Raw genomic sequence first — 22,395 nt, 5'->3', positions numbered from 1 at the left:
CTGAAGCAAAGCTCAACACAGTGAGTGAGCGTATTTCCACGGCACTCTCTGATAGTAAGATCTCAGAAGAGGAGTTTCGTTCAATCCTCTCTGAACTCACAAAATATAACGGAATGAAACAAGATATTCGGTCCAAGTCTCGTAAGTCTGCTATCAGCGAGGACGAGAAAAAAAAGTACATAGAACAGGGGATACAAAAAGCCCAGCAAGCCTTTATTATGAACACCAAAGCGATCATAGGCGGTTCACGTTAAACTGTTTCATCGATATAAACGTGGCATAGGCACAGTGTTACCTCCAACACACGTTAAGTAGTAGGGGTAATAGTAGCAAGAGCTAAGGCCCCAACCAAAGCCTTATTTAGTAAATAAGGCTTTGTAGAGACTTTTCTTGAAAGTGGTCCAGAACCCCCATTGTATATACTACTCTGGTACTTGTGTACAGAACATTTGCCTATAGACAAACTAGATGGAATGCAACTTCATACTGAAGACACTAATCTGGCAAAATATACAGACATATACTTTCAGGCAGTAGGAGAAGGTGCTTGAGAACATCTTTTAGTCAGAGTGTTTTGAGAGGCCATGTTTAAAAGTTCTTGCAACAGACAAACAAATTGAAAGACAAATGAAAAAAACAGTATAATCAAATGAAACCTAAATCTTGCCTAACAATAATAAGACACAAGAGATAGGCGGCAAATACAAGAGTATGAGCAGCGAGCAATGACAATTGGAATTTGAATGTGTATCTCTCTGTAACTAATTTAGTGATAAAGAAAGGACAACTCCGAGCGTGGCAACGGTGCTAGCTTTGTGGACACAGAAGCGCAAGTGAAGTGACTGAAGCTGGCAGCAAGTTGGATGGGGGGTAGTGGTGGGCGTTTCTATCATCCGCAAAGTGGTGTGCATTTGTAGGTAACTCTCGTGTATTTCTGTGAACATTTAGTGCTAATCCACAACCTTGATACCTTGCAAAATGAAATCCATTGTGTTTTCACAGAGCTGTGGCATTTTCATAAACCATATGAAAATACTCCTAGGTCAAATGTGGGGAGACCATCAAAATCAGGAAACATGATACCCCCATCCTTATCACCCATACTGCATAGCTGGTCTGTGTAGGACGCCAGTGCCTGTCACCCTCTATTAGACAATGTGGCAGATGTGTAATTTACCAAGCATCAGTGTTAGCTCTCCAGAGATAGGTTAATTAGAACACACCTCAGGACCTCTTGAAGGCTATGTGCCGTGAGAGTGAAAGTTGGGTATGAGTTGGGAGAGAAGGCAAGGAGAAGAATGCTGGTTACAGGAAATTATTACTTTCATTGTAACCAAGCAAACTACTGACATCCTTTCATACGCTAAATGTCGTTGTTTATTGTCTTCAAAATATGTGTATTTTAGTACTTAGTATATTGTCACTGTTTGTACATGCAATGCAAAGTTGTTTCTGCTTTTACATGCTAAACGTGTACAAATATAAAACAAGCCTATTAAAACGAATTCACAATCGAAACAACATGTACACTGTGTATAACATGACTGAACTGATATTAACAATGTTTGTGACAAGATTAACAGTGTGCACATCGACATTTAACGTATGAAAGGATGTCAGTAGTTTGCTTGGTTACAATGAAAGTAATATGTAACTTGTTTGCAGACCTGGTGAAAAGCTCAGTCAATCAGTCAAGTATATTTCCTAACAAGGCCTTAGGCCCACGTACAATACAACATAAACAAGTGTAATTATAAGATAGCGGTAATACACAGCTAGATTAATATGCATAACGAATCAATGAAAATGCTTCCTTAATGTATCTAAAACAATTTGTTGCTGTTGAAAAACTTGGTACATGAAAATGTGTTCATGTAATTTTGTAATGCTTTCAAATACTTACAGTGCAAACGATGATAAATTTTGCATTCAAACAGGCCGTGATTCACCGAGGGCTTTTAATTATCTTCAATAGTGTATGATGTCGGAAATATTACGTGAAGTTGTAAGATGTTCAAACAACGATGCTTAGGTATTCATAAACAATCATATGCTGACAACTTAGGGCAGATAAAGTTTCATAGACACACTAAAGAATTTCTTATGTATGAAAACTTATCACTTGTATTACTTATCATCGGAATATGTGTATGCTTATCGCAGTGCTCACATCATAATGTATTGACTGAAGTTGTAATGAAACATAACGTAACAGCAGAAGATAGATTATGCCTATTCTGTATAGTACTCAAGCAGGAATCTGAGTTTCATTTCCTGTTACAATGTTGTTTTACTCACATCCAAGGTTGAAACATTGCTGATGTGACGTTAAATATGAACTCACTCGCTCACTCACATCCAAGGAAAGGTATTTTGCTATACAATTATTGCAAGTTCCATCAGTACAGAAATCGATTATGCGTTTTAGAAGGGTTGATCCCTATAATAAACTGCCTAGCAAAGTATGTCTTCTGAAGATTTTAAAAAAAGTTTCTTGATATAACATAGTCACTATTGTGATACATGATTATCACATCGAAGTAATCTCCGTTAAGTACGTATGACGCAATACTCAATCAAAGGTAATTAGACATCATTTAATCATTACACTTTACTCATGTCGGAAGCATTTTAAAGGCATCAAGGATATTATACGACAAATAGTTTACAGGCAGAAGGTATAAAGAATATATAACAACCGTGCAAGGAATGCAGACCCTGGAATGCCCATTACAGTGTTTTTGAGATTAATTTTGTTGGGGTCAAGAAGTCAAACCGGATCCTGTCACAGTCAGGCATTATGTAAATAGAATGTCCTCTGTTGATGTCGCTCACATAACGCAAGAGCAGAAGTTAGTTAGAACTTGATTGATTCGCAATTGTTTGCCGACATGAAAGCAATATCATCCGGGAAGCGATGTGCGATTTATCGAAGCATGAGCATTTCTGTGAACATTTGATTCCAATTGAGCTGAACAAGTTGAAGATAAGCTTAGGTTCTATTGAGACATTGTGGTTTGCAAATAGACATGTCTTTGTTAATGTTTTGACCATAGCGTAAAGAGCAGAATTTTATAATAACGGAATTTGATTTTCAAATTTGTTTTGAGTCAATGGTACGTTTTCAGAATTAGGTATTACAAACATTAGGTAAAACGCACATCTCTTCGCGGATATTTGTATCGATGTATATAAAAATTACCCATTGCCATTGTGTCCTCGCATTAGCTTACTAGTCAGGGCATGGCATGCTTTGATATCAGCTGTTCGAATTGCATTGTGTTCGCAATTTTTTATCAACTGCACACTGTCGTGGTTTAATTTTTAGTATCGTAGCAAGTGTTTGAATTTATAACCGATGTAGATTTCGATTTTGTAGGAATTATCATCTTGTAAAGTATCCACTAATATTGGTTGTTTTAATCCCCCGAGGCTGCAGAATGAGGGGAAGTTATTTATGTTGAGTTTGTGTGTGTATTACTGTGTGAAGAGTGATTGTTTAGCTATCATAGTTTCGTTGTATAAATCATGGTGATGTGATCATTACCATATTAGTTATTTTGTATTCCGTGCTTAACGGTGGGGAATGATAGATATTGATTTCCGTTTGGTTGGTTTATGTATCTTGAGCATAACCTACTGAAAACTTGCTGTGAGTGTCAGATTGAGGTGTGATCCTGGGACTTGTCAGTTATTCTTGTATTTGTTGCGGCATATTTAATTTGTTGTCCTTGAGTCGTCATTCTCAAAGTTGCTGAAATATTTACACAGTGTGATACTGAAAGAATTGTGACTTTGGGATTGCAACTGATAAGGTCGCATTCATATTGTCTGGGATATTTGATTTTGTGAAGTGTTAGCAAAGAAAGCAGGCAGGCTAATTTCTTGGCCTGGAGACATCATTTTCAAGACTCATGAAATATTTTCACATTTTGATCTTCAAGGCATTGTGAGTTCATCTTTATAGATCGCATTCGTATTGAATGGTGTATTAATTTGAATTTTGTTAACAGCGTTAACGAAGAAAGGATTGGGTGAATTGTATTACTTAATTCTTGAGACAAGTTTGATTTGTTGGCCATGACACATCATATGACTCGTATTTAAAGTTGGTGAAAGATTTTCACATCGCGATATTGAAAGAGTTATTCAAGGGGATTTGTCAAATAATTCTCAGATGTGCTTTTTTTTATTGTTTTACATTCAGCCAAATTCAGCGAAATTTGGTGACTTTGAAACGCCAATGTGAAGATCAAATTCATTTTTAAATTCAGCATGAATTAAGTCAAGGTTAGGTGATTTTTCATATACAGTGGAAGCTATATAATCCGTTATTGTGACATGCTACAGCCGTGTCATTAATGGTTAGCAATGAATACTTGAAAAATATTTCCTAACCGGAAGCATGTAAATCGCTTATTTCATTCTCGTTATGTTTGCACTCACCTGCTATTGTTTACTGTTCACCTGTACTTTGTTCAACTGGCTGGTGTTTTATTACGTTTTTAGCTTGTTAGCTAGGAGTATGTAGTTACTTGAATAACGTGTTTAATTGTTGTGAGTGTTAGATTGATTGGAACTGCGATGTGTAGCAGTTATCATTGTCCTTAGTACTTGATTGCATACTAAAGTTACTTTAGTTAAGCTTGTCGGTTCCTTGTTTGTCTCTTGTAGCATTAGCTTGACGTGTGATTATTAAGCCATTGAAATTATACTGTAATAACATGTAACTAGCTTGGCGATTACAAATAGTTTTGTGAATTTGTCTTTGTCAAAGTCATTCATTTGAGACTCGCCAACACTCAACTTATTAATTTGACACATTTAGTTTTAATTGTCATTGTGTTGACTTGTGTGATTATCAGTTAACCATTAACAGCAATGTCACAGAAGAAATACTGGAAGAAGTCTCAGGCTAAGACAGTGAGAGATCAAATACATCATACTTCAGATGACGTAGCAGTAGATGATGTAAGTGCCATGAACATGTCTGTAGATGGTGACTGCAATGTTATATCCATGGACCGCATAGATGAGTCTTTTTCAAAATATGCCAACATTTAGATCTCATGAAATGACAAAATGAAATGACTGAAAAGTTATTTTTTCATTCTTTAAATAGCATCATATGCTATTGCTCTTTCTAAACATAAGAGAATTAGGCCTTAATTGCAATTTTTGTTTTTAAATTTGTAAGTTTTCTCAAATCACCAAATTTACATTTCTTTCCCGTAACAACACTTTAGATGATGTAACTTGATATAAAAATGATATTTCTAGCAATATTGTGTAACAGACATGAAGATAAGCTTAGATTGTATGTATATCCACCTAAATGCTTGAATTTGCATGGATTTCTTTGCTTAAATAGATTTGTATTTATATTTCTAGAAATCACACATAGAACTTAGTGTCCATTTTGGGTTTTTTTCAGCAAAATCTCACCCAAGAAAATGTTTTATTACATTAATGGTATTGAAAACATTCATACTTCTCGATACAATATTTTAAAATCAATATGATTATTTAAAACCTTTCAAAAATACAAAAAGTATTGTTGTTACGGGAAAGATACGCTTGTTAAAGGAAAGACAAAAAATGTTGCTTAACAATCTATTTTTCACATTAAAGGGGCACTGATGCGGATCGAATAATGTTTCTTACCAACGGTCTAATTACGAAACCAAACTGCAATTGGTCAGCGCCCGCTCCCTCGACCGTGACGGACAAAGGGACTGGGCTCCTGTCCATATTAGCAGAATTTCTTCACCTAAACAGTCAGGAGGCCAGATGCCTATCATATGCCATTATTTAAAAATATCCATGGTATTCCTTGTCTGATCGTTGCAAAATATCCCAGCAGTGTAGTTTTTTTCGGATGCTTGGATGGTATAGTGAATGATCCAATTTGATCCTATTTCTGTGTTTTTAACCTTGATATTTAATCATGTTACGTGAAAATATGATGTCTACAGGCACGTAGCAAGCCATTTGTTTCAGTCCGAAAGATTGCAAAGCTTTAGATTTGGGTAGTTTTGAGTCTTGGTTCAGCTGTCATAGCAAACATCATACGTAAATTTTGGTAGCTGTGGTAGCTGCCCTGGTTTATTATTTATGATAATAAAAACACACAGTTGATTTATTTGAATTCGTAAACTAAAAACAACGACTTTGCCTTTGGTAGAGAAATCTGAAAATTTTCTTACGTGAAAAACAAACAAACCAATTACACCTATTTACCCAAGTACACAGCAAATACCTGTATGTATTCCTTATGTAACGAAGTTCCCCCGTTGGTTTCCTCAAAACAGTTTCGGCCCATGTGTTTTCAGGCTGCATGCAACACAGAGGTTACATCTTCCTTGCTGTAACTCGCGTTTGATGGTGTAAACCTACACGTGTTATTTGTCATCATTCTCTGGGTGGTCAGTTAATGAGTTTATGACAGGTGTAATTAGTAGTAACACCACTTCGGTTACTCAACAAAGGTTCCGATTTGGCATTTCTCCTGTCTGGAGTAAATACTCAACAGTATAAATTAAGGTCTGTAATGGCAAATGTATTGTATGTTATGTAGTATGTGCATGTAAGTGATGCAAGAGAGTTTATCAGCTGAGTTACAAAAACAAACATCAATCAAAGAATTAACCGATAACACACTGATTGATTAATTACTTTTATCTTCTACAGCGGATTTGTCAAAAGGCAATGTGTGTAGATGTACTAATTTATACTGACTATGCTTTGTCGTAAAGTGCGAGTGTAAAAACAACATCCTCCCTTCAAAGAATTAACCACCCTTGCGTTGACTCATTGATTGCTCATTATTGGTTAACTAAATTACTCAGAATGGCGGACATCATACAATTAGTTGTCAGGTGTGCTATCTAGGGTAACCAATGAGAGGTTTATCAGGTTTTCACCAATGTGAAAGACGTGAAACGATGTGTTACTTTTTCGCAAATTAGACTGTTGTAAGACACATGACACAGAGCAGGATTATTTACCAGCTGCAAATGAATGGAATACGATTTCTTTTATGTGGATATTGATGGATACACTTCTGAACAAGGTAGCAGCCTGACATTGTTGCTATAAAATTAGTCTGTTTTACATTCATTATTTGCATTTTGTTTTAATTTATTTGTTGTAGCTTTCAGCAGGATCCATATGACAGAAAGCACTGTATCGCATCTCTGTGTGAAATAGGATCCACATTGGCAATCTATACAATGTATAAATGTTGCTGTCATGTTAGAAATTTACTATAAGTATAAGCAGACTGCGTGTTTATGAGACAAAATACAGAGACGTACATTGGCTTCGTTATTTTTCCGTACTGATAGTTTTTTACCATTTCTACCACTGGCAGATGATCAACCTTCAAAGTGTTTCATTTGTTTTCATAATACATTTGTAATGAAGTAAAAATGACTTCATCTTTGCTGATTAGTCTACACATAAACTATCAATTGCGCATACAGACTGCGCAGCAGAGGTCACGAACTAGTCACAAATTCTGGGATATCATACGGGTACTCATAGGAGAAAAACAATAACAAAAGTTTACACCAGTCCACGGAAATTGCTCCACATCAGTGCCCCTTTAAATAACCATCAATGTGGTGAACCAAAAATGTGAGTTTACACTGGTTTTCACCTACAAATATATTAAGACATATGCATATTTAATACAAATATCCCCTGTCATGTGCTGTTTTTCTTTATTGTAACATACACGTTCTTTACAGTAACAGAATTAATTCTTTACTGTAACGATTGTATTTCATTGTAGTTAAATCAGTATGTGTATCTAGCAAATGCTGTTAATTTCATACACATACGGTAGAGAATAATATTCATTTAACAATTACTCCTACTTAGGGTAAGATATTAGTGAAAACTTTAACATGATAATAACAGTAACCGATATATTCTTTCCCGTAACAATTACCTCTCTCTACTGTAACAGTCTGAGGGGAAAAATGTCACTTATCATCTCTTTTTCACATTGTATAAACATAACATGTTGAACCAAAAGTGTGCAAGGTTCACACCTAATAATATATTAAGATACAAGTTTATATTATATACATAGTTCCTGTTTACACGTCTGATTTTTCTTTCCTGTTACAATTCTTAGCGTTACAGGAAAGAATGTTACAGGAAAGAAGTACATCAACACAAATAACATTATGAGGAAGTTAATTGCCCCCTCGCAAAAATTGGACTTTGCAAGTTTTAAATGTTTCATAGTTCAAATGCAATCATGGAAACAAAATTTTGCAATATTGTACATGTCAGTGCAAAAGTATTGTTACAGGAAAGATGCTTAATAAATATATGCTCCAAGTCCTAATATATTGAGGCTGTCGTTACGGGAAAGAACAATAGCTGAGGGACAGCTATAAAACATGTCTTATTTTAAAAAAATATGGCGTCAAACAACTTTCAATCATTATGTGTATGAACTAAACAGTTCATACACATGAAATCAGCCCCCGAAAGTTAACTAATTTAGTGAATTTGTATCAACAGATATGAAAAACGAACAACACCCTGACTGAGGGACAGTGAAAACAGCTCATTTTTCACCCTTTCGAGGACTGTAATAAAAAATCTAAACATATTTGTCCACAATTAAACCTAGATATACAAACATAATGCCTTAATTTCTGTCTTGGGCTGAAAAATTGCATCAGATTTGAAGAAATATTGATGTGATTGAGCAGGGACAAGAATTCCTGCATTTTTTTAAAACAACTCAGATAGTGGCAGCGATGTACAAAATCCAGTTTTCAGATAAAGCTGAGAGGTTGTTTTCATCAAGGGGATGAGTGCTTTATGCCAAACTCCAGTTGTCAGTGCACTTGCTGTGCACTTATGTTTCTGTACAATGCCCAGATTACACCATCATATAACTGGACAGTGGATGACCTAGACAAAGTCCTTGTTGATGGAGTTGTATGGGCACATTCAAAGATCTTCCACCATATCTGCAACACATCTGTTGATCAATGAACTGCCAGAATATGTCTCTGCTTCTGATGATAGCGCTTTCAGGCTAATGAGACACGAACCAAACTCTGGGTTATCATGGCCTGCAGAAGACATAGGCAATTTTGGAGGTTTTGTTGGTCTTGAGCTTGCATTAGAAAGAGGGTTATTCGATCATAGCTCATGTTTTGTGAACTTTTGTGATACTGTATGTGCCATTGTACAATGCAGAGGTTCATTCTTTGTTTTCGATTCACATTCGAGGAATGAGGAGAGTACAATGGCATGTGATGGCACGAGTGTCCTCATTTCGTACAGCTCTGTCCATGAGGTTTATGAACATTGTTTGCATTTGGCAACGTCCATGAATGCAAATGTTAATACGATGTTTGATGTGATGCCTGTGTCCATTTTGACATTGCAAGGCATGCTAGGCTTGTACCCCCTTTTAATGAGAAAGAAGTAGACAAATATTTTGAGAAAGTTGCTGAAAATCTCAAGTGGCCTAGGTAGTCATGGACTATGTTATTGCAAACTGTTTTGAAGGTAAAGCTCAGGATGCTTATTCAGCCTTGTCAGTACAATAAAGCTCAGATTATGATCTTGTCAAGAGTACACTTTTGAAAGCTTGTGAGTTAGTACCTGAGGCTTATCGTCAGAAATTCAGAAATGCTCACAAAAGGGACAATGAAACTTTTGTAGAGTTTGCTACAGAAAAGGAAACATTGTTTGATAGGTGGTGTGGGTCTAAGGAGGTCACAGATTTTGATGGTTTAAGACAGTTAGTGTTGATGGAAGATTTCAAGCAGAGTGTTCATGCTGACCTTAAGATTTACTTGGATGAACAAATGTTGGCAGATGATTATTGTTTGACTCACAAGAGTTCTTTTAAGTCTCCAGGTAATACAAAGTTTTTTGGCCAAAAGGGCTTTTCCCAGGTTAAGACTTCAGGATGTGCAGGTTACAGTGGTGTTAGAACAGGCTCAAATTCTAGTGGTAAGCAGTCACATACTTTACAGTCTAAGCCTAAGACTACCAGTGGCTCTGATCCTGTTTGTGCATATTGTAAGAAGTCAGGTCATTTGGTGTCTGCATGTTACAAACTCCAGTTTAAAAATCAGGCTACAGGTTCCCCAAATGCTTTTGTGTCCATCGCACCTAAGCCTTTCTTTCCAGGTGGTTCTGAAGAGAGTTTTGTCTGTGAGAGTAAGTCTCCAGATTCTGTAGTTCGGGAGGAGTTTTTACGCTTTGTGTATAAGGGTTCTGTGTTACTTATGGGAGATAATTCTACCCCACGGCCCGTTATTATGTTGAGGGATACTGGAGCTCTTCAGTTTCTGATTTTGAAGGATATTTTCCCTTTTTGTGATGAGTCTTTAGCTAACTCAGATGTTTTGCTTCAGGGTATAGGTGGGAATTCTTCTGCTCCTCTCCATTTTGTGAATTTGACCTCAGATCTGATTTCAGGTGAGGTGAAAGTTGGTGTTTTTGACTCTCTCCCTGTTCCAGTTGTCATTCCAGAATTTATCTGCTCCTAGTTTTCGAAGCTCACTTCCGTCTGTCGATACTGTTTTGTGACCCATTGACTTAGATTTTGTCTCTCTTGAAATCTGCATTGTTATATTGATTTGTGACTTTGTATACCTTGTTCCCGTCGTATAACAATATAGAATTTGAATGTAAACAACTTGTCTTTGTTCTGTTTTGCTTGTTTACAAGGGGATTTCTTAAATTGTTGTGACGGTAAATTCTTATCTGTAACAATATCTTGCTCTCAGTGGCTGACCATGTATGGGAAGCAAAACTAACACTTTCTCACCACAAGTGAAATTTCTCTCTTTTGACTTTTTGTCATAGTTCAGCTTTATTTTTTCTTGTGAAACTTTCAAGTTTCTTCTAGCCAACTCACTTGCTTTTAATAGTCTGTCCCCAAATGTAGTCACATAGTCTAAGAGATTGATCTCAGGGCTGTCACTGAGCCATTGTTCTTTTAAGTGTTTTCATGGGCCACGCACACTGTGACCAAATACAAGCTCAAAGGGGCTAAACCCTAAATTTTCCTGAACTGACTCTCTGACAGCAAACAACAACAAATGCACACACTCATCCCAATCTTCCTCTGTCTCAAAACAATAAGTCTTGATCATATTCTTCAAAGTTTGATGAAATCTTTCTAAAGCTCCCTGTGACTCTGAATGATAAGCACTAGACTTAACTCACTTGATACCTAACTGGTACATAGCTTGTTGAAACACCTTAGACATAAAATTTGAGCGCTGATCAGACTGAACAACATCTGGCAAACCAACTAAGGTGAAAAACTTGATCAAAGCTTTGACAATCACAGGAGCAACAATCCTATGAAGCGGAATTGCTTCAGGAAATCTGGTAGAAGCACACATGATTGTGAGTAAATACTAATAACCAGACTTAGTCTTAGGTAGTGGACCAACACAATCAAAAATAACTCTACTGAAAGGTTCCTCAAAAGAAATAGCCTTACTAGCCAACTTCTGCACTTCAACATCCTCACCCTGTGCACTAATAAGCTGCTCTCTGGAAAGAACATGTTCACCACCTGACAAACTATCTGACTTATCAAGAAGTCCTGAAGAGCTACTACTCTTTGAAGATAAGTCCTCTGTCTCCACCTCACACAAAGAATGATCCATAAAAGTACCTGACAAATCATAAATGGTATCATTCTGCAAGGAAGACTTGGAAGAAATGCCTTTCGACATTGAACGAGTCACTGCACAACATGGAAAAATACCCAGAAATTCATCCTCCATCTTTTCAGTACTAACTGAACTCTCCGGAAAAACAGTGACAATAGGATCAGTGCCAACTTTGGCCCCCATAAGATCATTACCGATCAACAAATCTACACCCGGAACTGGGAGAGAGTCAAGAACACCAACTTTCACCTCACCTGAAATCAGATCTAAGGTCAAATTCACAAAATGGAGAGGAGCAGAAGAATTCCCACCTATACCCTGAAGCAAAACATCTGAATTAGCTGAAGACTCATCACAAAAAGGGAAAATATCCTTCAAAATCAGAAACTGAAGAGCTCCAGTATCCCTCAACATAATAACGGGCCGTGGGGTAGAATTATCTCCCACAAGTGACACAGAACCGTTAGACACAAAGGGCAAAAACTCCTCCCGAACTACAGACTTACTCTCACAGACAAAACTCTCTTCAGAACCACCTGGAAAGAAAGGCTTAGGTGCGATGGACACAAAAGCATTTGGGGAACCTGTAGCCTGATTTTTAAATTGGAGTTTGTAACATGCAGACACCAAATGACCTGGCTTCTTACAATATGCACAAACAGGATCAGAACCACCCGGTAGTCTTAGGCTTAGACTGTAAAGTATGTGACTGCTTGCCACTAGAATTTGAGCCTGTTCTAACACCACTGTAACCTGCACATCCTGAAGTCTTAACCTGGGAAAAGCCCTTTTGGCCAAAAAACTTTGTATTACCTGGAGACTTAAAAGAACTCTTGTGAGTCAAACAATAATCATCTGCCAACATTGCTGCCTTATGTAAGTCATCAACCTTTTGTTCATCCAAGTAAATCTTAAGGTCAGCATGAACACTCTGCTTGAAATCTTCCATCAACACTAACAGTCTCAAATTATCAAAATCTGTGACCTCCTTAAACCCACACCACCTATCAAACAATGTTTCCTTTTCTGTAGCAAACTCTACAAAGTCTCATTGTCCCTTTTGTGAACATTTCTGAATTTCTGACGATAAGCCTCAGGTACTAACTCACAAGCTTTCAAAAGTGTACTCTTGACAAGATCATAATCTGAGCTTTATTGTACTGACAAGGCTGAATAAGCATCCTGAGCTTTCCCTTCAAAACAGTTTGCAATAACATAGTCCATGACTCCCTAGGCCACTTGAGATTTTCAGCAACTTTCTCCAAATGTAGAAAATATTTGTCTACTTCTTTCTCAATAAATAGAGGTACAAGCCTAGCATGCCTTGCAATGTCAAAAGTGGAAGAATCTGAGGTCTGAGAAGGGTTTTCATGTTTTTTCAGAGCAATTTCTCTATCAGCTTGCAATTTCTTCAGTTGTATTTCTTTCGCCATCTCAAACTTTTTCGTTTCCATCTCTTTTTCCAACTTTTTCAGTTCTAATTTTTTCATTTCCAACAGGTCTGAACATTCCTCTGACACCATTTCCAAAACATCATCCTCAAAAACTCCTTCATCAATATAGTGGTTCAAAACAATTTTCAAAATCTGAAATTTCCTCATAGCAGGTTTGGCATCAAGTTTGAGATGTGAAGAAATTTGCAATGAATCTCAGATTTCCTCAACTGATTAATTGTCTCAGAGTCAGGGGACAATACAAACTTCTCAAGTTCAAACACCATTTTGCTGGTTCAACAATTAACTTGTGCAAAATTGCAGAAATTTGGAATATATTTCGCAAAAGGTCTCAAATGTCAAATAATTCTATCCCGGACGAGCCCCCAATTTTCAATGGTTAAGAATTTACCATCACAACAATTTAAGAAATCCCCTTGTAAACCAGCAAAACAGAAGAAAGACAAGTTGTTTACGTTCAAATTCTATATTGTTATACGACGAGAACAAGGTATACAAAGTCACAAGTCATTAAATCAATGCAGATTTCAGGTACAATTCAAGAGAGACAAAATCTAAGCCAATGGGTCACAAAATTCAATATAGCAAACTCACCAAAGTCTTGGTGTGAGAGGGAACAGCTATGGCAAAATGTAAACACAGCGATTGGTGCGACAGCAGATAATGTAGGTCTGGCGTTGACAGGTTTCGATTATCAAGCGTGGCAGAGATGTAACTGAGTTTTAGTGTGAATGTCACCCTCAACACAGCAACCAGCCTTTATATATGTTCACAAAGTCATTTCCCGAAAGTGCGGGTACAAACGAACATCGTCAACACTGTAGAATGGTCTCGAAACAGTATCCCGGAAGTGAGCTTCGAAAACTAGGAACAGATAAGTTCCAGAATGCCAGAATGCTAAAAGTGTTGACCAGATATTAAAACGAAATGTGACCCATAATATTTACTATTCAAAACACTGAACATTGTGACCCAGTAATAATTATTACTGAATGAATAACAAAATATACAGAAAATACGCACTCGTAACAATATCAAGGTCCATATGTTGTTGACAAAAAGGTTAGCGACACAGACTATGTCGTCTTGACACCTGGTCGTCGTATACAAAAGAGATTGTGTCATGTGAACATGATTAAGAAATATCATGACAGGTTGGAAACCAAACATGTCAATTGTATTGCCACACTCTCCCCAGTTACTGATTGTACTAAAGACAATTGTGAAAATGTTGACAACATTGATGATTGTGTTAGTAATGTGAAGTTTGATGATCTTAGTGACAATGTTTCACCAAAGTTGAGAAATTCTGATGTGTTAGCACTGCTGTGCTTACATGAAAGCTGTCAATGCACTCTCATGAACTGACTCGTATCCTACTCCGAGAGTGGACAATTGCATTGATCACATTGGTCAAGCCAAATATATAAGTAAGTTTGACTTACTGAAGGGCTTCTGGCAGATTCCACTTACAGACCGTGTGAAGAAAATATCAGCATTCGCTACACCAAGTGGACTGTATCAATACAAGGTGATGCCGTTTGGTCTGAAGAACACTCAAGCGACATTCCAGACACTCGTCAACAATGTCACATCAGGCCTTGATCGTGTCAACGCGTACATGGATGATGTCATCGATTACGACCATCTGAAAAGGACTCGTGCTTTCTTTGAAAGACTGTCTGAGGCGAAGTTAACTGTGAATCTCGCCAAGTGTGAACTCGGAAAGGCACAAGTGGAATTTTTAGGGCAGGTTGTAGGGCACGGCCAGGTACAACCAGTTCATGCTAAAGTTGAGGCAATTGTACATTTTCCAGTACCTCAATCTAAGGGAGAGCTGATGAGATTCTTGGGTATGGTTGGCTATTACAGAAAGTTTTGTCAAAACTTCTCAGATGTTGTATTTACACTAACCAACCTTTTGGTGAAAAAGGTAAACTTTCAGTGGGAAAGCAGTTGTCAGACTGCATTTGAAAAAGTCAAAGCCATACTCCTGAATTCTCCTGAGTATTGCAGGCACCAAATTTTGAGAAAGCTTTGAAGTTGCAAATTGATGCAAGTGATGTTGGTGCAGGTGCTGTCCTGATTCAAGATGATGATTCAGGGATTGAACATCCAGTTTGTTATTTTTCAAAGAAATTTGACAAGCACCAAAGAAATTATTCTACCATTGAGAGTGAGTGAGTGAGTGAGTTTAGTTTTACGTCGCACTTAGCAATATTCCAGCTATATGGTGACGGTCTGTAAATAATCGAGTCTGGACCAGACAATCCAGTGATCAACAACATGAGCATCGATTTGCGCAATGGGGAACCGATGACATGTGTCAACCAAGTCAGCTAGTCTGACCACCCGATCCCATTACTCGCCTCTTACGACAAGCATAGTCACCTTTTATGGCAAGCATGGGTTGCTGAAGGCCTATTCTACCCCGGGACCTTCACGGGTCACCATTGAGAAAGAGACATTAGGTCTTTCGTTAGCTTTACAGCATTTTGAAGTGTACCTTGGTACTACCACTTTGCCAATTGAAGTTTTTACTGATCACAATCCCTTGACTTTTCATCACAAAATGAAGAACAAGAATCAGAGACTTATGAGGTGGAGTTTGACCTTGCAAGGGTTCAATCTTGTGATCAAACACATTAAAGGCAAAGACAATGTTTGTGCTGATGCATTTTCCAGGGTATAAATGTACGATGACTTGATAATGCTGTATGGAAATAAATGCATTTTGTCATTGTAATTTTGCAAGAAGTTTGCATATTACTCATATTGTTACATGTCATGTTATTATGTTACTATTGCTAAGAATGTAACAGAGAGTTTCTGCGAAACTTTCTTTTCATCAAGGGGAGAGTGTTACGAGTGTGTATTTTCTGTATATTTTGTTATTAATTCTGTAATAATTATTATTGGGTCACAATGTTCAGTGTTTTGAATAGTAAATATTATGGGTCACATTTCGTTTTAATGTCTGGTCAACACTTTTATCATTCTGGCATTCCGGAACTTATCTGTTCCTAGTTTTCGATTTTTCACTTCCGGGATACTGTTTCGAGACCATTCTACTGTGTGCCCAAACTTTCGGGAAATAACTTTGTAAATATATATAAAGGCTGGTTGCCGTGTTGAGGGCGACACTCACACTCACATTCATTCATATTCGCTGGTGTTACATCTCTGCCATGCTTTTAGTCATCAAAATCATGTCAACGCCTGAATCTACATTATCTGCTGTCGCACCGATCGCTGTGTTTACATTCTGCCATAGTTGATTCTCTCTCACACCAACACTTTGGTGAGTTTGATATATTGTTTTTTTGTGACCCACTGACATAGATTTTGTCTCTCTTGAATTGTACCTGAAATCTGCATTGTTATATTGACTTGTGACTTTGTATATCTTGCTCTCATTACATAACAATATAGAATTTGAATGTAAACAACTTGTCTTTCTTCTGTTTTGCTAGTTTACAAGGGGATTTCTTAAACTGTTGTGACGGTAAATTCTTAACAGTAACAACAGTTACAGCAATACTTATCAGGCAGTGCTTTGAAAGTATTTGAAGGGTTAAGGCATAGTGCTGTGGCGTATGACATGGCTTTGCTACGTTTGGAATGGACGTATGGAGGAAAGAGACGACAGATTTCCTTACAGTTAGAAACACTGAGTAATTCTATACCCATTCGCCAAGGCTGTGCTAAGGACCTCGAGAAATTTGTAGATGCATTAGATACAGCAGTTGCTAACATAAGAGAGGCTGATAGGTTTGAGCATTGGGCAATGGATTGCTATACAACATTCTGCTAAAGAAAATGACCGAAACAATGATATCACAGTATCAAAGATGGCTTCACGATGGTGAACGCCAAGAAAGCGTAGAATCTTTCAGGGAATGGATATTACAAGAGTCTGAGTATCAGACTATAGCTTCCGAAAACCTACATGGCATAGCACAAAAAGATAAAGCATCACATTACAAAAGTAAAAAGTTCTTGTACATTTGTCACAATCAGTTGTATCAAAGCACCCCCTCTCAAAGAAGTACTTCATGTAGAGTCTGTGGTGATAATCATGAGTTGTGGAAGTGTCAAGAATTCAAGAACATGGGTGTATCTGATAGATGGGACACCACTAAAAAGCACAGTGCCTGTTTTCAGTGTCTTGGTTATACTCACATTGGTTCCAAGTGTAAGATTATCCCACAGTGTGGTATCGGTGGTTGTAGTAAAACTCACAACAGGCTTTTGCATGGTTCAGCAAATTCAAACAAAACAAAACAACAAATGAAGCTCCCTTGTTGAAGCCAGATACAAGATTTTCAGGTAGTCACCATATTGTAGAAACGATAAGGAATCTCGACTGAGGCCTCAGATGGTTTTGAGAGAAGGTCGGAAACTGTTGATATTTTCCTATTTTCTGACATCCATTACAGCGTACAGCACTTTATCTGCTAAATGTTCTGAACCAAATTATTTCAAACTGTATGACCATATTATGGGTCAAAGAAATTTATTTGTTGTTTGTCTGACATCCCCCTCTAGACAACACAATTCACTCTGAAACATGCTCTGAAACGTCATGTTATCCACAATGAAGAAGCTGTCATCCATAAATCTGGCAATTCTTATGCTTTCCACTTCTAAATGCCCTTTAAAGATTTGATTATTGTTTTTTTCAATCTATCAGAGACAATACAATACTGGAAGATGAAGAGGGGCTTGAAGAAACTGATGCCCCTCAACCTGGAAAACTGTTTCTTATTCCAAGTGATCACAGTTTGCACAAGTGTGTCTCCTGCAAGATGGCCATTGATGAACCATACAGAGAGAAAAATCCCAAGTAAGATATTCAAGACAATTTATAATTATTGTCCTCAGTACATAATAATGGAGGTTAAAGTGATCATGTCTTTCTCTGTGATTTTTGCAGGTGGATGAATAAGATGAAAAAGATCTGTGCACATTATTGAAATCTTTGAGTCACTGTAACTTGATTGCAGTTACATTACAGTTTGTTTTTTTGCTATGTGATGTCAAATCAACATGGACAAAACAGTTACATCGAGGTTCTCCCACTTCACCTAATTTTTTTCTTGCTAGATGCAGAAAATAAATTAGGTGATGTGGGTATGTCGTGCCTGGTTGATTACTCAGGATTAGGTGAACTGGATATAGGAGAGCCCATATATCAGAGGTGGTTAAAGTAACCATTAGGTGATATGGGTATACTCATGATGAAATTTGGTGAATATATTTCACATATTCAGTTGATAAATTACCATTTAAACATATGTGACAATAGTAAAATAATCATCCATGTGAACACAAGTCACATTCAAGTCAAACACAATCAGTCCCGATCATCAAGAAGTTGGGCAACACAGTCCACATACTCCATGACTTCAAGATAGCCACCAAACACTCACCGTCTTTCGCCCGTCTCAACCTGTTGTCAACAACAACATATTTCTTCTTTCTTCATTTGATGATCACATTATATCTAAATCTGAACTAGACTTTGAACTTTGTGCTTGTCTCATTCAGTAGTGTTACAGTTTTAGCATCTAACCAAACAAGGTCAACTTGATCTAGAGGGGCAAGTGCGAGCATCTTTACTCTATGGGCCAGTTGTCTGCAGTCAGTGTCCTCCTTGTATTGTAATGTAAGTCTGAGATTCTGTATCTTCCTTCATAGTGTCTAGTATATGCATAGTGGAAGCATCAGCCACAGATTCCCACCATATCAAAGACAGCAAGGGCAGCACTGGTGATGGCTCTCTCAAAGTCTCTCTGCTGAATCTGCGTCTGGAGATTGAAGTGAAGTTGCTCTGTCTCAGTCTTCAACAACTGGAATGCTGTGGTGTAGTATGCCTGGGATTTGTTAGGGTGTAGCATGTATACAAGAGGATACATGGTCCCCTCTACTTCGGTATGTATGGTGTTAGTCTGCAGGAGAGGAGTAGAAGGATCCATTTGCATACAAAATGTCTGCTTCACAGAGATGTTCCAGGGTCTGCCTAGTAGCAAAGATGAGAATCTTGTCTGTCTCCATGGTCAGCTATCAGGATCAGGACTAGCCTTGCAGCATCATTTTCTGGTCAACTCATCTTCTAGCAGTATTGCAGATCTAGTCTTGACAATGCCTGGAATCTTCTTCTGATGCTGTCTGTACATGGATGACAGCATAAATCAAATGTTGGGATAAACTGGAAGTAATCTTCTTGGATGACGCCAACATTCCTCTCAGAGTCTCAAAAGGAGGAAAGGGTCTCGTTTCTGGAGCAAAACTATGCAGTTTGAACCAGACCACAAAGTGGTGCCTTTTGCTATTTACAAAGTTTTGGCATTCTTATTTTTTTACGGTTTCCATGGAAACAATTTGGGCTTAGTCTCAAAATGGGAGGATGGGCTTTGTTTACAGGGCACAACTCGAAAACCATTTCATACTCTTTCAACAGATCTTGGCAGATATCTGAGACAGATCTTGAAGTGGTGCCTATTGCTGTTTACATATATATGGCATTTTTCATGATTTGACTCTTGTTCAAAACATCTATGACATTGAAATATTGTAAAAAAGAATTTTCTTACATACGTTATACCTTCTACGACCTTAGCATTTTTGCTAGTTCTCTCCTAGTGTACAGATTATTTAAAGGAAAATACTATTACGCTAGTCTGCGATTAACATAGAGCACATTGATAGCTTGACACTATGCAGAAAACATACAAACATGACCATACAAACATACGTATACAAAATGTATACTACTTATTCCTTCCACAGACATAAAACAAAGAGTCGCGTGATAATGCATCATCAAATTTCCTGAGAAGAAGAATCGGTATCTCAGCTGTTCAGTGTAGTGGGTGGTCACTTATTATCTATGACCAATCATATCATGAGATGCCTGTCACAGAGGAAAGGACAGTTGATGGGGCGTGGGCTAAATTTATGAGGAGCACGTCACTAGACAGCTTGGATACAGATTGACTATTGGTTTGATCACTGATCAATCGATATGCTGGATTTCGGTTTTATCAACTCTAGTTATCATGAAAACATACATAATCGTAAGGATGCCTGAGTACATGTAGGACTAACAAGCACTTTGACGAGTTTGTTTTTCTTTAAAGCGCTCAAAGCGCTACAATCCGATTACTTTTACCCCGGATAACCCAATCCAACCATGGAGTAGAGATAGTATTTATTTGCATATACATTTTGCGCACACTACTTATACATCAAACATAATGGCTTCCTGAACATTTCAATATAATCTGCACATTGTTACGAATAAATATCGCAATTCAAGTACATGTATTATAGAATTCAAAACAGTTACATGATACTGATTTATTGTGATGTATACACTTGTAGTTGAATCTCCCCAAATATTTATGAAGATGGGCATACTTATATTTGTTTTGAAAGCAAACGAATTTCAGAAGATTAACAATGGACTCCACAAAACAGGTTGTCCAGTGACATAACAGCGCATTAGTTTGTTTTACACTTGTCAAGGGACAAAACTTTACCTGGACATGCATTCTGCCAGAGGCTATTATTTTGAGGTTGAATATGATTGGTCATAGATAACAAATCAGCCACTATATTGAACAGTTGAGATACAAAATGTCCTATTCAGGAACTTTGATGACGCCGATCCCATGACCCTTTGTCTTATGTATGTGCAAGGAATATCATTACACAATATGCATACAATGTATGTTCATGTGGTAACGTATATTTTCTGCGTTAAATCTAGATGAACCAAAGTGACAAACTGTGAATCTGTTCCATGTAAGTCACACATTAGCTTATTAGTACTTACCTTAAAATATTCAGTATATACTAGCAACGCATCAGCGAAAACGCTTCTTGCATAGAAGATTATTAGGCATGTGCATAAATTCTTCTTTACTGCCACTGACATAGATATTTTGCACAATTTAACCTCACACAATGATATGAGAGGGACAATTTGTTTAAATATGTCTTACATGCAAAGAATACAAACATGTGTTAAGAAAATACACATGCCCCAAGATTATTAGGCATGTGCATAAATTCTTCTTTACTGCCACTGACATAGATGTTTTGAACAATTTAACCTCACACAATGATTTGAGAGGGACAATTTGTTTAAGTATGTCTTACATGCAAAGAATACAAACATGTGTTAAGAAAATACACACGCCACCAAAAGTCTACAAGAGAAAGTGTAGTAAAATTACGTAAAACGTTACATATATGACATGTATTCACTCCTGCTTTCTTTCAACATATACCTTTACAACGCAATTAAACTATTAAACAATCAACACTTGCTCGTATGACGAGACAGTTTCCTGTAATCTCCGAAACCTGCCAGGGATATCAATTGTGTGATGAATTTGAAAAAGAAATGTAAATCATGACAGATGAACCACTGACACATTTTACTGTGTGTTGCAGATACCTACACATTGAATTGCGACTAGTGACTTTTGAAAAGTTCAAGCATCACCCCGGCCATGTGAATGTTCTTGTCCACTCCCACTTGCCAGTGTTTGGTCTGGTACAGCTTTTGGTGCATCTCACAAGTGTCCAGTCCACAAAAATATCAATCTTCCAGGACAAAACCCGTACAAAGGATGTACGACTGCCACCTGATTTTAGACTTGAGGACTGTGGCTATGAAGGAAACAGCAAGGACAACCCTCAAGAAATAATGCTGTATTATGACTATACTGTTGAATTCACAGATTGTCCAATACTTGTCTGTGATCATTACTTTTAACACATAAGATCTGCATTGAAAAATGGAAAAAGCTGAATATATACTGAGTTGAAAAAGAAACTTTACAAAATGTAATTTTATAAAAATAATGAATAATTTTTCTCTGATGATACATCTATGTATCCGAAATGGGATCGCTATCTTTCGACTTTTGAAAAATGTTAGCAAAACACTCTCAAACCCATCCATTGGTTGTGGAAATTACGTTAGTGCCAATTCTGGTTTTGCATGTGCAGTCGATCATGTGATTATTGCATCAAAGTTTTCTTCATTTGCATGTGTTTGCATTGGCCTCAAGAATTTAAAAAAAACTTTTAAACCACAGTTCTGAAGATACTTTAAATGCCACAATTGTTAAATGTGTAACGTGAACGTGCCGTTGGCATGTTGCAAGCAGGAAGATCAGTTATTGATGTTGCAAGAGCAATGGGATGCAGCCTTCGTACTGTGTATGACTTGCGAGGTCGTCTACAACAAA

The 22,395-nt window shown here is 37.3% G+C and overlaps 1 protein-coding gene across 2 annotated transcripts in view; it reads left to right on the top strand.

Moving 5' to 3' along the window:
* Window positions 1–21,943, top strand: part of LOC137257620 (microtubule-actin cross-linking factor 1, isoforms 6/7-like) — a 229,169-nt gene extending 207,226 nt beyond the window's left edge. The window contains exons 5-6 of one of the 2 annotated variants that reach the window (XM_067794945.1): window positions 17,823–17,975; window positions 21,593–21,943. In XM_067794945.1, coding sequence (XP_067651046.1) covers window positions 17,823–17,975; window positions 21,593–21,917 — 478 coding nt within the window. In that variant the 3' untranslated portion in view covers window positions 21,918–21,943. The remainder of the gene's footprint in view (window positions 1–17,822; window positions 17,976–21,592) is intronic. The other variant, XM_067794946.1, reaches the window with a different exon arrangement.
* Window positions 21,944–22,395: the final 452 nt, after the last annotated feature.

Source organism: Haliotis asinina, chromosome 12 (genome assembly GCF_037392515.1).
Source record: "Haliotis asinina isolate JCU_RB_2024 chromosome 12, JCU_Hal_asi_v2, whole genome shotgun sequence".
Lineage (NCBI taxonomy): Eukaryota > Metazoa > Mollusca > Gastropoda > Lepetellida > Haliotidae > Haliotis > Haliotis asinina.
Note: the sequence above shows the minus strand (reverse complement) of the source record. Positions and strands in the feature narration are given on the sequence as shown.